At 37.6% G+C, this 13,916-nt stretch overlaps 1 protein-coding gene across 7 annotated transcripts; it reads right to left on the reverse strand.

Moving 5' to 3' along the window:
• Positions 1-522: 522 nt before the first annotated feature.
• Positions 523-10,074, reverse strand: LOC149836609 (uncharacterized). 7 transcript variants are annotated; one of them, XM_090005482.1, is made up of 5 exons: positions 9,887-10,074; positions 9,373-9,586; positions 8,192-8,274; positions 2,462-2,546; positions 523-1,443 (listed from the first exon to the last, which is right to left on the reverse strand). In XM_090005482.1, the coding sequence occupies exons 2-5, from the start codon at positions 9,557-9,559 to the stop codon at positions 1,418-1,420; spliced, it is 381 nt and encodes a 126-aa protein (XP_089861608.1). In that variant the 5' UTR covers positions 9,560-9,586; positions 9,887-10,074; the 3' UTR covers positions 523-1,417. The 7 variants fall into 7 exon arrangements, 1 of the variants encoding a protein (XP_089861608.1); XR_016431818.1 differs by lacking the exons at positions 523-1,443; positions 2,462-2,546; positions 9,373-9,586 and adding exons at positions 5,382-5,400; positions 8,584-8,708; XR_016431817.1 differs by lacking the exons at positions 523-1,443; positions 9,373-9,586 and having other exon boundaries at positions 2,516-2,546.
• Positions 10,075-13,916: the final 3,842 nt, after the last annotated feature.

The raw sequence follows: 13,916 nt of genomic DNA on the forward strand, positions 1-13,916 counted from the left end.
CACAGGCATTTCAGAGCTAGACGTTCACAACTCTTCCCTTTGCTACAAGCCCATTAGAGTCAAATTTTCATCAGGAATGATACAATAAAATAAAATAAAATGTTAAAGCTTGAGACCAGACATACAAAAAGCTTTAAAAGTAGAAAGCAGCCAAAGGTGTGCCATTAATTTGTATTCATAATCCAATATTAAAGACAGGACAAGCAAATCAACCCCAATTGTTACAATTCCATAGTGCAACCGAGAAGTTGGTCGACATATTTGAAACCTCATGTATCAAAACTAAAAGGAAAGGGAAGAAGAGACATAAATGTAACAGTATTTGGAGGCAGGCATGTAAGAGGTGGCTGATTGGTGAAAGAGAGAATTTCCAGCACCAATCAACTGGAGCACTAGCCCGTACTATGATACTGTACAAAAAAGTGTTAATTTAGGGCATGCAACCACCGGGCCTCCTGCAGAGAACCCACAGGCATTTCAGAGCTAGACGTTCACAACTCTTCCCTTTGCTACAATCCCATTAGAGTCAAATTTTCATCAGGAAAGATGCAATAAAAGAAAATAAAATGTTAAAGCTTGAGACCAGACATACAAAAAGCTTTAAAAGTAGAAAGCAGCCAAAGGTGTGCCATTAATTTGTATTCATAATCCAATATTAAAGACAGGACAAGCAAATCAACCCCAATTGTTACAATTCCATAGTGCAACCGAGAAGTTGGTCGACATATTTGAAACCTCATGTATCAAAACTAAAAGGAAAGGGAAGAAGAGACATAAATGTAACAGTATTTGGAGGCAGGCATGTAAGAGGTGGCTGATTGGTGAAAGAGAGAATTTCCATCACCAATCAACTGGAGCACTAGCCCGTACTATGATACTGTACAAAAAAGTGTTAATTTAGGGCATGCAACCACCGGGCCTCCTGCAGAGAACCCACAGGCATTTCAGAGCTAGACGTTCACAACTCTTCCCTTTGCTACAAGCCCATTAGAGTCAAATTTTCATCAGGAATGATACAATAAAAGAAAATAAAATGTTAAAGCTTGAGACCAGACATACAAAAAGCTTTAAAAGTAGAAAGCAGCCAAAGGTGTGCCATTAATTTGTATTCATAATCCAATATTAAAGACAGGACAAGCAAATCAACCCCAATTGTTACAATTCCATAGTGCAACCGAGAAGTTGGTCGACATATTTGAAACCTCATGTATCAAAACTAAAAGGAAAGGGAAGAAGAGACATAAATGTAACAGTATTTGGAGGCAGGCATGTAAGAGGTGGCTGATTGGTGAAAGAGAGAATTTCCAGCACCAATCAACTGGAGCACTAGCCCGTACTATGGTACTGTACAAAAAAGTGTTAATTTAGGGCATGCAACCACCGGGCCTCCTGCAGAGAACCCACAGGCATTTCAGAGCTAGACGTTCACAACTCTTCCCTTTGCTACAAGCCCATTAGAGTCAAATTTTCATCAGGAAAGATGCAATAAAAGAAAATAAAATGTTAAAGCTTGAGACCAGACATACAAAAAGCTTTAAAAGTAGAAAGCAGCCAAAGGTGTGCCATTAATTTGTATTCATAATCCAATATTAAAGACAGGACAAGCAAATCAATCCCAATTGTTACAATTCCATAGTGCAACCGAGAAGTTGGTCGACATATTTGAAACCTCATGTATCAAAACTAAAAGGAAAGGGAAGAAGAGACATAAATGTAACAGTATTTGGAGGCAGGCATGTAAGAGGTGGCTGATTGGTGAAAGAGAGAATTTCCAGCACCAATCAACTGGAGCACTAGCCCGTACTATGATACTGTACAAAAGAGTGTTAATTTAGGGCATGCAACCACCGGGCCTCCTGCAGAGAACCCACAGGCATTTCAGAGCTAGACGTTTACAACTCTTCCCTTTGCTACAAGCCCATTAGAGTCAAATTTTCATCAGGAAAGATGCAATAAAAGAAAATGAAATGTTAAAGCTTTAGACCAGACATACCAAAAACTTCAAAAGTAGAAAGCAGCCAAAGGTGCGCCATTCATTTGTATTCATATTCCAATATTAAAAACAGGACAAGCAAATAAACGCCAATTCTCATTTTACAATTCAATGGTGCAACTGAGAAGTTGGTCAACACGTTCGAAACTTCATGTATCAAAACTTAAGGGAAACTTTCCTAATCACCATGCTGATTATCACTGAATAAGGAACCCAAAAATTAAAAAACATGTTGCACCTTTGTAAATTGAACATCAAGCCACGAGACCATGCTATTAAGGAAAAAAGATGCCAAGCTTAATAGGTTCAATAGTGTCATCCTATCCTAATTCACATTTTGATAAAGCCATTTTGTTGCCTAGCGTTTCCATTATATAGCCGAGTTCCAATGGAAAAAACAAAACAAAAAAGTTCACAATAGTAGCACCAATGTAATTATCAAGATAAGCACCGAGGAGATTAGATTACCTGAGAATCCCATCCCCAATCTGTTTAATTCCCTTGAAAGCGTCCGGAAGCAGCTTAAAAGATCCCTCCCACCTTTCACAATGTACTGGAGAGAGAGAGAGATTAAACCCTCGAAAAAAAGGAAACAACAAGAGCGCAATCTTTACTACGAGAAGTAAGAAAATGGGGCCAACCCACATTCAGAGATCCATAAAACAGAAACCCAAAATCATACTAAGAAACCAGATAACAACCAAATAAAGATCAAATTCGACTGGAAGAAGCAAGAAAACTAACACAACCAACATGAATAAATCGATCGCAAACGAGAATCCCAACAGGAAAACCGCCGAAAAATATCTCAATAGACCAATCTCATCCTGGCCGGCAAGGGTGATCATCTCCTTCTTGAAGACAGAGGTCTCAAAATCGAGAACTTTCTCGTATTTCACCGCAGGCATGGACACCAACTGAGATCCAAGAGCTCCCCTTCCCGCTCGACTCTTCTGCACCCACGGTTGAGCACGGAGGAGTTGCGTCTGATGGGAGAGAGAAGCAGAGGATGAGAGAGAAACCGATTTCAGAGATGGGTTCAGCATCATGGATCATCCATCAGGGAGACGAGAACATGTAGAGGAAGAGGAAGAAGAACAAGAAGGAACGAGGGTGGAGGCGGAGAAGGAGGCCGCCGCCATGGCTACTGAACGCAGATGGAGAAAGAGACGGTGGCTTGGATGGGTTTGAGTTCTTATAAAGAACCTCTCTCTCATCCATTTTATATTAGTTTAGGAAATATTCCTTATTCAGAAAACAGCCTTGGATATATTCAAATTAACGCTCAAGTTTTCATCATTAATTAAAACTCGAACAGATTGTTTAACATTTTGCAAATTACACTTAAATTAGAAGGTGCTGTCCCCTTCATCCCAGGTTCAACTCCACTGGTGTGCAGGTGCCATTAACTGGTGGGCTCCTCTAGAGCTTCGGGTGTCAGTGACCTCACCCAGGGTTCAAGGGTATCTTTGATGGCTTGTTTAGGGTTGGACGGAACAGAATATCGGTCATGTAAACTGTTCCAAGTTCAACATTTGTTTGGACCATACTCAAATGTTATGTTTTAAATGTTCCTTGTTTGATGACAATGTACTAATAACTTACAATCAAGGATAATGGGTTGAATTACTTTATTTTGGATCATATGATCAGATTCATCCACCATTTTACATGTTTTAACAAATCTTTTATGGTTTTTGCCTATATATGGATCCAATTATGAAATTATATCTAAAATCATATTTTTTTTGCCATGAATATGGATTTAGAATTGGATTTTTGCCTTGAATATAGAGCTTAAATGACATTTTTGCCTTGAATATGGATTTTGCTCCAAATAAGAATCTCAAATTGGATATTTGCCCCAAATATGAATCTCAAATTAGATTTTTAGCCCAAATATGGATTTTTGCCTCGAATATGGATCTCGAATTGGATATTTCCCTTGAATATATATTTTTGCCTCAAATATGAATCTCAAATTGGACTTTTGCCCCGAATATGAATCTCTAATTGGATTCTGCCTCGGATGTATATTTTTACCCAAGCTACATTCAAATAATCGTAATAATAACTATGTTTTTACACAAGCCACATGCAAGCATAGAATTTCGCCAAGATGCCTTTAGCATTGGAAAAATCATTCTTTTCACTAGAAAATTTAATTTATTAAAAAAATATGGGTACCCACCTAGTGGGAAAGAGAACAAAAAAAAGTGAACATAATCATCAAGTTTTTTATGAACTTCACGTTTCATGTGATGCCAAACACAAGTTTAGACTCAATTAAGAATACCTTTGTTCAAGAAACATGTCTTGGAACCTGATGCTTCATTTTGAATCTGAACTAGGGATGTCAAAGGCTTAGATTTACATCTGATACCCAAAACAATTTGTGTTATGGCTGTATTCAAGCATTGTGTGCATTTCTGAATGCTGACATTGCAGATCGTCATCCAATACATATCTGTTGCAATCCTAGAGTCTGCAGTAGGAAAGCCAAGGGATTTGACTAACCTCCATACAACCTTTAGGCGTTTGCACAGGGAATGACAAAAAGCTCTTAAGAATGTGCAGAAGACAAACCTAGCCACAGATGACACCATTTATTAGACAAAATAAAAACACGTATTGGAGTACCTAATCTTGATTGTGACTGACTGGAATGGTCCATTCACTCAGATCAGTGCACCATGTTCCACTGACTAAATGCATAAATTAAACTGTGGGGTCTAAAGCCACATGATCAGTGTATTGAAGTGGAAAACAACTGATATACTGAGATGGAGACATATATAATGATATATCTAACTGATGTTCTTGTGCAATGCATGCTTGCTGTGATAAAGAATTGTGTATTTTCAGTTGAATCAGCAAAGAAGTTTTCAAGCTTAAAGCTATATTCATTGCTTTATGTAAGCATAAGTGAATTAACCTTGAGGGTTTATGGTTGAGTATGACTTTTTTTTGTTCTTTTTGTCTCTGCACTTAATGTGACTAACACCTGCATCTTGAACTTTGAGTGTGTGATCATTGAAAACTATTGAGCATTTCATAAGTGTATGGATACGACGTCTCTCACCACTACAGAACTTTTCAATTCCATCCTCTTGAGATGAGGTAGATAAATATTACAGAATTTTTTGTTATTATCTTATACACGCTGCAGAACAATAAACAGGAAATAAAGGAAGAAAAAGAAGAAGAAAAGAAAGGTAAATCATCCATACACTGCATATACCCTTGACTAAATAAAAATTAAATATGGGAGATGGTCTTCAAACATTCTCTCGACCATTATCATTTTGAACATACAAAAAGCACTCAAAAGAAACATAATCATGGAGCCAAAAAGTCTCACTTCTTTGCCCTGTATTAATGTTCATTCCATTCATTCGAGAATCAACCTGTGTTTCCAAATTCATATATTTCATTCATTAAAATATCAACAATATCATAAATCCAAAATGTGCAAACTGAGAGTATAATAGTATGTGAGAGAGTATCATACTATGTGAACCACCCACCCAAGGCCCAAAAAATGTACATCACTCCAACATGAAAAAACATGAATATACTAGAAAAAAGTACAAAATTAGGAAGAGTATCGTGGCAAAACAAATGCAGCATCTCCTCAAACATTGTGTAGTCGCTCTTTTATGCACCTCCAGTTGCTACACCTCTTGTTACACCAATATAATACAACAAATCATCAATTTTGCTAATCATTCTATATTGTCACTATGAAAATGATATAACATGTAGTAAAATCATGAAATATGCTTACTGTGTGACCAATTATTCCGCATTTGAGTTGTTATTGCATCTTTCAAGTCCTTGTTGCAACCACGAGTAACTACTATTGTTAAATTTTCTTCCTCATTTTCAAGAACCAACGTATCTTCATCATTGTCAATTATGAATTGTTCAGCATATGAGTTATTTTCTAATATAAAATTATGTATTATGCATGCCACATGAACAATTTTAACTTGAGTGAAAACTGGATATTTAACTTGGCACTTTAAAATTGAAAATCGTGCTTTGAGCAAACCAAAAACATGTTCAGTTGTTGTTCGCAATGAGGAGTGTCTATGGTTGTATAGCTTTATTGCTTTTTCAATTGGTTTTGCACAAGGTGCATTAAATTCTAACAAGTGGTAGCGATATCCTTTGTGTGGAGTAAAAAACCCAACAATATTTGGGTATCTAGAATTTGCAAGATAATATTTGCCTACATACACATTTGGTTTACGAAGTAAACAAAAATATTTGTCTATATATAATAATCAATGTAATTTATGCACTCGATAGTTATTTACTTACGTCTGGGTATCACTAGAGGCTGGTCAGGATCATCAAGTGCACTATACAATACTTTTGCATCGGTTGCACTTTCTTCTCACCCAACAAGTACGTAGTAAGATCACATGTCAAACTCCACCACAACGAGGACATTTTGTGACAACCACCCTTTTCTATTTTGAAACCTCATTTGTTCTCTCCTTGATACGTTTATAAGAATATGTGTTTCATCTATAGCCCCCAAGCAATCTTATTGTAAAAAATAAAAGTCAACACACACACACACATATATATATATATATACACATTACAAGTGTAGAATCTCGGTTACCTTCAAATATGGGTAGAATCTCGGTTCTTCCATAATTTTTGTTGGGGTATCATTATTGTGTCGGCTCATGTATTGATGACCAATGCTAAGTAATGCATTTAAAACCAAATTAAAGTATTGGCTAATTGTTTGTCTTGAGTGTTGGAACACATATTACACTGCTTTATTTCGCTCATTGTGACCAATTGTTAATAAAAAAACTGCAATTTATTTTTCAAGACCTACATCACGGGCATCTTGCAATAATCCACTTTTGCGAAGAGCTTCACATAATGCGATGTGTCTTTTTTTATATGTAAAAGGTCAAAACAATTGTGTCGATGACCCAACATGCAATCACACACGAAATCATTACCGCTATGTATAGAATCATGAACTATTGCCCTACGCGACCTTTTCAAACTACGTAGCGAAATGATCAACACCACCATAGTGAGTAAGTAAATAAGTTCTTGATTATGATTCATTATACTTCTGCAAATACAAATAAAATCATTGAGGTTTTAACATTAGTAACATGAACAAAATCTAAGAAGTATATATGAATAACATTCAACATTATGAACATTTAATATGATTGAATAAACATGTATATCATGATAAAAATCAAATAAGAATAACATGGTTGCAATAAACATATATATTGAATATGTAACAATGTTATAACATGCTAACATTTTAATGAAGAACCATTTAATAAAATGATCAATATCAAAAAAATAACATAAGTGTTGACTTAGCATAATGGCATACCTAAACATTAGGCGATAATTTCAAATCCAACCAATCAACCCGACATTCTGGATCCATATTCTGAAACAAAGTTGTGTTTTCAAGCACTATCATTAAGTCCAATGCCCTCACGCGTGTGTTCGCAGTAATCTCACAATTATTGAACATTTCTTTTAATATAGCGTTACACAATTTGATTATCATGCAAGGAGATTGATCGCTAATGGTCTTCACATACTCAGAAATGCTGCCTAGCATTTTCACAATTTGATCATCACTACGGACTTTGTGCTTTCCTTTTGTTGAAAGTCGGTTTGTAGCATATTGGAAATTGCTAGGTTGTGGGTTATTCATGAGTATCTCTTCACTTGAAACTTTTGTTTATGAGTTCAATTCCTCTACACCGAGATTAATGGAAGATGGTGGTGGTGGTTTTACTTTCGATTGAATGGACCTATAACTGCCTATAGCAGTTGATTCACCATAAATTTCCCAAGCCTGTTCAAAATATCGCCATTTTTTCAGTTTTTGATCATTCTTCCATGTTGGATTTTTCTTAACACACTCGATCTATATTTCTGTATCTACCAAAGGCATCCTCAGTTTAGTGTCTCATCCAAAGCCCGATGTGTTTAAGATTTTGTTCATTACTGTCAAGTTGGGTCTCACACGCTTCAACTTGTTCTTTATTTTTTCCAATGTAAATTTGGCCCCAAACTTCTCCTTCATCTGACTTTCCACCATCCTCATGGCCTTCTCTTTCAATCCCCAGAACATTTCATTGCAAGTATTCTAAATTGCTCTAACATGCAATCAAATAAGAAACCCACCTGGGGTGAACTCCATTGCATTTTCTTAGTCTGACTTGGTTGCAGTTCTTGTACCTCACCCATTACATCTGCCATTCTGGATTCTATGAAACATGTAAATAAATGATATATTAAATGCTAAGAAAAAACATTCCTACTTAAAAAAATTGAAAACATAGTATGCGTTATCAAATTACTGAATGAATGCCAATACATATAAAAGCAGATTAGTAACAGAGAAAAAACTTTAGCATGAAAATAATAAAGGACGCAATGAAAATGCATGCTCAGAAAGAAGTGTCATTTAAATGAAAAACATGAGATTGTTTCAAACACTGTGATGCAAAAATGAGATGGGGATGATTTCTTCAGTGAAGAATTGTTTCCCTTCTTTTGCATTAACAAAATCTCACCAAACCAATAGCAGGCACGTGTATCTCCACACTAAAACAATTAATGTATATATCAATAAAGTTTCTTGTGATATTGATGCAAACAGATTTGATGCAACCAATATAATTCACAAGCGCCAGCCAATCTGCAAATAAAGATACATGTAACTTATTTGAGAACAAATAAATTTAAAAGAAGGTCAATACTACCATAACAGCAGGAGAAATAAATTGTTCTGTGCATGTCTTGAAGCTGAATCTAGCATCTAATTGAATTTAACAATCTCAACTAATCTAATGCAAGTTGAAAGATTCGTGATTAGATGGTTGGAAAACAATAAGATCATAGATGGGTTAAGCAATGCCCAGAGACTTGTCAATGGGCTACAGTACGGTTGCATGAGTCTAGGAGCCACTTAATCTCAGTCGCTGGGTTGCTTGATGAAATTACAGTTCCTGATTAGGATTCAGTCAGACAACACGACAGGTTGGGCCTAATTTAATCCCAGCACTTAAGCAAAAAGTAGATAAGTTACTGGTTTTGAATGCCAATCACTAAGTTTGCTAATGTGTAAAAAATTTCACTAATTTTGCTAATGTGGATCAGTGTATTATAGTTCACCGCATCTGGTCTAACACATGAACCATCTACAAAACTTGCTTGAAGAATTTTGTCAAAGAGTTCCTTTGCTTCATCAACTTTGTGTGCATCACAAAGTCCAACCATCAATGTGTTGTATGTCACCACATCAGGATTTCTTCCTCTATCAATCATTCTATTAAGAAGCATAATGGCATCAAACATCTGACCTTCCTTACAGAGTCCATTAATCAAAACATTATATGTCACTACACTTGGTTCCACTCCTTTCGAAAACATTTGATCAACCAACTCCATGGCTTTATCCAACCTTCCATCTTTACATAGCGCGTTGAGAAGTCCCGTATATGTAACAACATCAGGATTGAGATCCTCTCTAACCATACTATCATACATCTCTATTGCCTTCTTCCAGTTGTCAACCTTACAAAAACCATGAATCAAACTCGTATAAGTCACATTAGGAGATATCCTCTTCAAGGCCTTTCTCACACATCTCTACTAACAAACCCAAAGCTCCATCAAATCTACCATTTTTGCACATAATCGATAGAAGCCCTAAAGAACCAACCCAGCTGAAACCAAAAACCGCCGCACAGAATCGATGGAAGCCCTAAAGAAACAAACTCCTACGAAATTGAGTCTCAACAAACACGGAAACCCTTTCCGCCATGGATCTAGGGCACACATACAGATAGAAAGAGAAGGAGAGAGAGATGGTACCGTCTGTTGTTGGGTGCAGGTTCAGGAAGCTTTGCTCTACAGGAAGAGGAAAACACCGTTCCAATGGTAGTGGGGAAAGGTCAGTTACTTATCGAAGAGAGAGTGAGAGACCGACCAGAGAGAGACGCATCGACAGGCGTGCCGCGCCTGTTGATGTATTTTTTTTTTCGATCCTGATCATTTTGTAACAGGGGGGGTACATCAAAAATCACAAACAATTATGGACGCGGCGGACGCGCGGAACGCCGTCCACCGCGTCCAATGTTTGTTGAAAATCATTGTTCCCAGCTTGATTTTCGTCTGAATCACACTGGGAGCGATGCATCAAAAATACCCTAAGAAAGCAGGTCTCGTTTTGTGTGAGGGTTCCTCGTCATAAAAAGAAAACATTACACTTAAACTTGGTTATAGTTAATAAAAATCACACTTAAAATGTGACCTTCAAAATTATATGAGCTACTTTTTTACTCTTTTCCTCCAAAGTGCCGACCAATATATTGTGGCATGGGGAGTATGTCAGATCAAAAAAATGAATGCATTTTAAAGATAATACAAAAACAATAAAAATAAAAAATTGAAAACAAATATCAAATCAAAATTCACCTTTTTCATGAGCCTCTTAAATCGCAGGCTGGTATATAAGACCAAGAGTATGCTTTAATTGCTGGAGGGTAAAAAAACGTAATATTCTTCAACTAACCCTACATTGGATACTTGGCCCTTCATCATTAGCTGATGAATCATTTCTTAAGGGTATGTTTGATGCATCGTTCCCAGCGTGATTTGGATGAAAATCTTGCTGGGAACTATGATTTTCAACAAACGTTGAACGTTGTGGATAGTGTTCCCCAAGTCTGCCGCATCCTTATAAGTATGTTCTTTTCGTTCCACCCTTCCCCTTGTTACAAGAGTAACAGGGACGAGGGGAACACAACTTTTTCGATGAGCACGCCCCTCGCTCGAATTTTTTTCAACGGGCCTGTGAAGAGGTTGTTGTCGAGGAGGAAGGCATATAGAGGGGGCAGGCGTCTCCCTCTGACTAGCTTGTGGCATGATTTGGGTGGGAAGAAACCCTCGATTCAATAGCGATCTAGTTTTGATTTTGCCTACAATTGCTTCCCCTCTTAGGATTCTTCTAGGGTTAAATCACTCCGAAGGCTTCCCCTCTTCACCTGCAAATTGATCTGCCGCATTGAATGTGACTCTCGGTGGCACTAGTGGAGCAAGCAGACGACAGAGATGGTGGCTCAGAGAGGTGCCATGTGAAGGAGTGCAAGGTCCAGAGCAGCAACGACAATAATGAGAGGAACAGGATCAGGAATTACAGTTACGATGAGGCAGAGGCTCTCACGGAGGAGATTGAGGAGGAGTCTCAGATTGTGGGTGAGGTCCTCAGGATTAGAGCGGTGCTGGAGAGTCCTGATGAGTTTTAAGGATTAGTCCTTTCTTTGTTACATTGGTGAAAATTTTCTAAGTTTTGGATGAATGGTTTTGGGCAATGAAGAAATCGGTGCTTGACTCTGCTTGCTTATTTATTAGTCTTGATGGTGTACATGTTTTGATTAATGGGTTTTTGCAAATGCACAGTGAATTATCTTGTCTTTTACGGTTATTGGTGGTCGGAGAGATGAATTTCTCTTTTTGGTTTCATTGTTTTAGTTTGAAGGGATGAGTTAAAGTTTTTTTAGCTTCAAACAACGTTGCAAATCTTGATTCATGATGTATGTTGTGTATGGTTTTTTCTGTTAATTGGGCGGAAAATGAGACGGTGGGCTAAAATTGTTTTCTCTTATGCGCTTGTGACGGATGTTTTGCTTTGTTTCTTGAGCATGGTAATCTCTGCAAAACTTTTATGTGCTTAGGAGATGGTTGTTCTCGTTCACTATCATAATTGAGTATTTTGTCACGATGTTGGTGTCTGATTTTCTATCTTGGTGTTTCTGTTTTGATAGTCTGATGCTTCCTTGTTCGACTCGTTGAGGAGGCTGCAATTGATGGAGCTCTCTGTTGACACCTTGAAGGTGGACATAACATGATCTTTTGGTCCTTTTCTTCCTATTAGTTTGCTTTGGCAACCATGATTCAAGTGAAACTTTGGTGAATTATGTGCCTTTTTCTCAAGCCACGGAGATTGGAAGAGTTGTTACTAGATTGAAGAACGCATGGGTCTAAGCATATACGAAATCTAGCAAAGACGCTCATCGGGTAAAACCAGTTACTCTTTTCGTTTGAGATGCTTCGAATTATTCCCACCTCTTTTCGTAATTGGATCTATATCGGAACAAAAACCCATATTAAATTTGTTAAAACATGTAAAATGGTGAACGGATCGGGTCATATGATCCAAAACAAAGTAATTTGACCCATTATCCATGACCTTCCAAGTTGTCTGCACATCATCGTCAAACAACAGACATTTGGAACATAGCATTTGAGTACGATCCAATCAAACGTTGGACTTGGAAGAATTGTTACGGAACGAACAGAAACAATGTTCTGTTCTGTTCTTTTTGTTCTTTTTGTTCATTTCGTCCAACCCTGGACAAGCCATCAAACATACCCTAATGGACTACCACCACCATGGAGTGGATGAAGAAGTCGGTGAAGCTTAAGCAAACAACTGCAATTAATTTAAGAAGCTTTGTTTCTGAACAGCAAATAAAACTTTTTGAAAATTTCAAACGTGAAGTGCAACTTTTTAAGCCATTTATGTTCAAATGTTTGCCTTGATTTTGGGTGTCTGCGATTTTGCGTTCCTAGCACCGGAGGAGCTACTGAAAGAGTGAATTGTCGATTTTTGTCTGAAAAGAAGCATGATCAGACCGCTACTGGTTATCATTAAGGTTTCTATCTGTAGTTCTTGGGTTATGCGGTGTTGTATTATTGTTCCAAATGAAATTGGTTTTTGTTTTTGGATTATTGGTAAAACCCTTGGGGTTCCCATTACCCATTGGAAAGTTCATCTAGCTTCGACCTTGCGGCAAGGGATGACACCCGTGGCTTTCAAACTCGTAACATCTTGTCAACTTGGTGACATTCACAAATCAACCCTACCAATTGATCAGAGCCCTTGTGGGCAAATGAAAAGGAAAAATGAAAATGATTTTTTGACCAGGTGGTGAGATTGAAAAATAATTTCAGCCAGATTTCCTGCCACCTTAAGGCTCCGTTTTGCTAGTCAAAAAGGATTTGAGGGCCTTGGCATATGAACAGCCAAACTTCTTCTCAATCCAACTGCCACCGTTGGAGGGAAATAATTTGCACCTGTCATCCTCCTTTCCAACAACTATTTTAGCTATCATATTCTGTCTTGTAAAAAACTCTCATCATCATCATGCCTTTATTTCAACTACATGGGATCAACTTTACAAGTCCTATTTTTTCACTATTTTTTTCTAAAGCTACGATTTCAGTGGCTTTACAATCCTTCATATCAGCTCTGATGGCCTCCTTTCAGGTCTTTAGGCTCTGTTTGGAAACTAGGTGTCGGAGATAGCCAGTACGAAGTGAGGAATACCCAGCACCAAAGTCGTTTGGGATGGATACAGCGGTAGGAAATGATGGAACTGGGGTGGTATTTGATACCTCTAGTTCCACATTTCACTTCTCACATAGATGAGGTGGTAGTTGCCAAATACTACACCAGTTCACACACTGGTGCCTACTCTGGCAACCTTCACAATGCTCTTCCAGTATTTAATTTCAGCTTTTCAGCTGCACAAGTGGAAGTGGTAAATCCCCTGTTGAACCGTTTAACTTATCCCAAACAACCATGTGGATTTGCTAAAACCATAAAATTTGCAGATTCCATAACGGAATCCTTAGCTACGACAACTGGCAATTTCCATGCAGGGCCTTAGTCACCTTCTGTGCCTAGTTTCTTTTACTTATGTCATCATATCTGAATGGTTTACTGTCACTACAGTCCTCCAGTCTACCACTCTTTCAGCCTGTTTGCAGGTATGTTTAATGCAAATGTAATACCTCATGTTTGCTGCATTCTTCATTCTTAGGTGATTTTTATCTTGGT

The sequence above is a fragment of the Nuphar pumila genome, chromosome 5 (genome assembly GCF_984573655.1).
Source record: "Nuphar pumila chromosome 5, dmNupPumi1.hap1.1, whole genome shotgun sequence".
Taxonomy (NCBI): domain Eukaryota; kingdom Viridiplantae; phylum Streptophyta; class Magnoliopsida; order Nymphaeales; family Nymphaeaceae; genus Nuphar; species Nuphar pumila.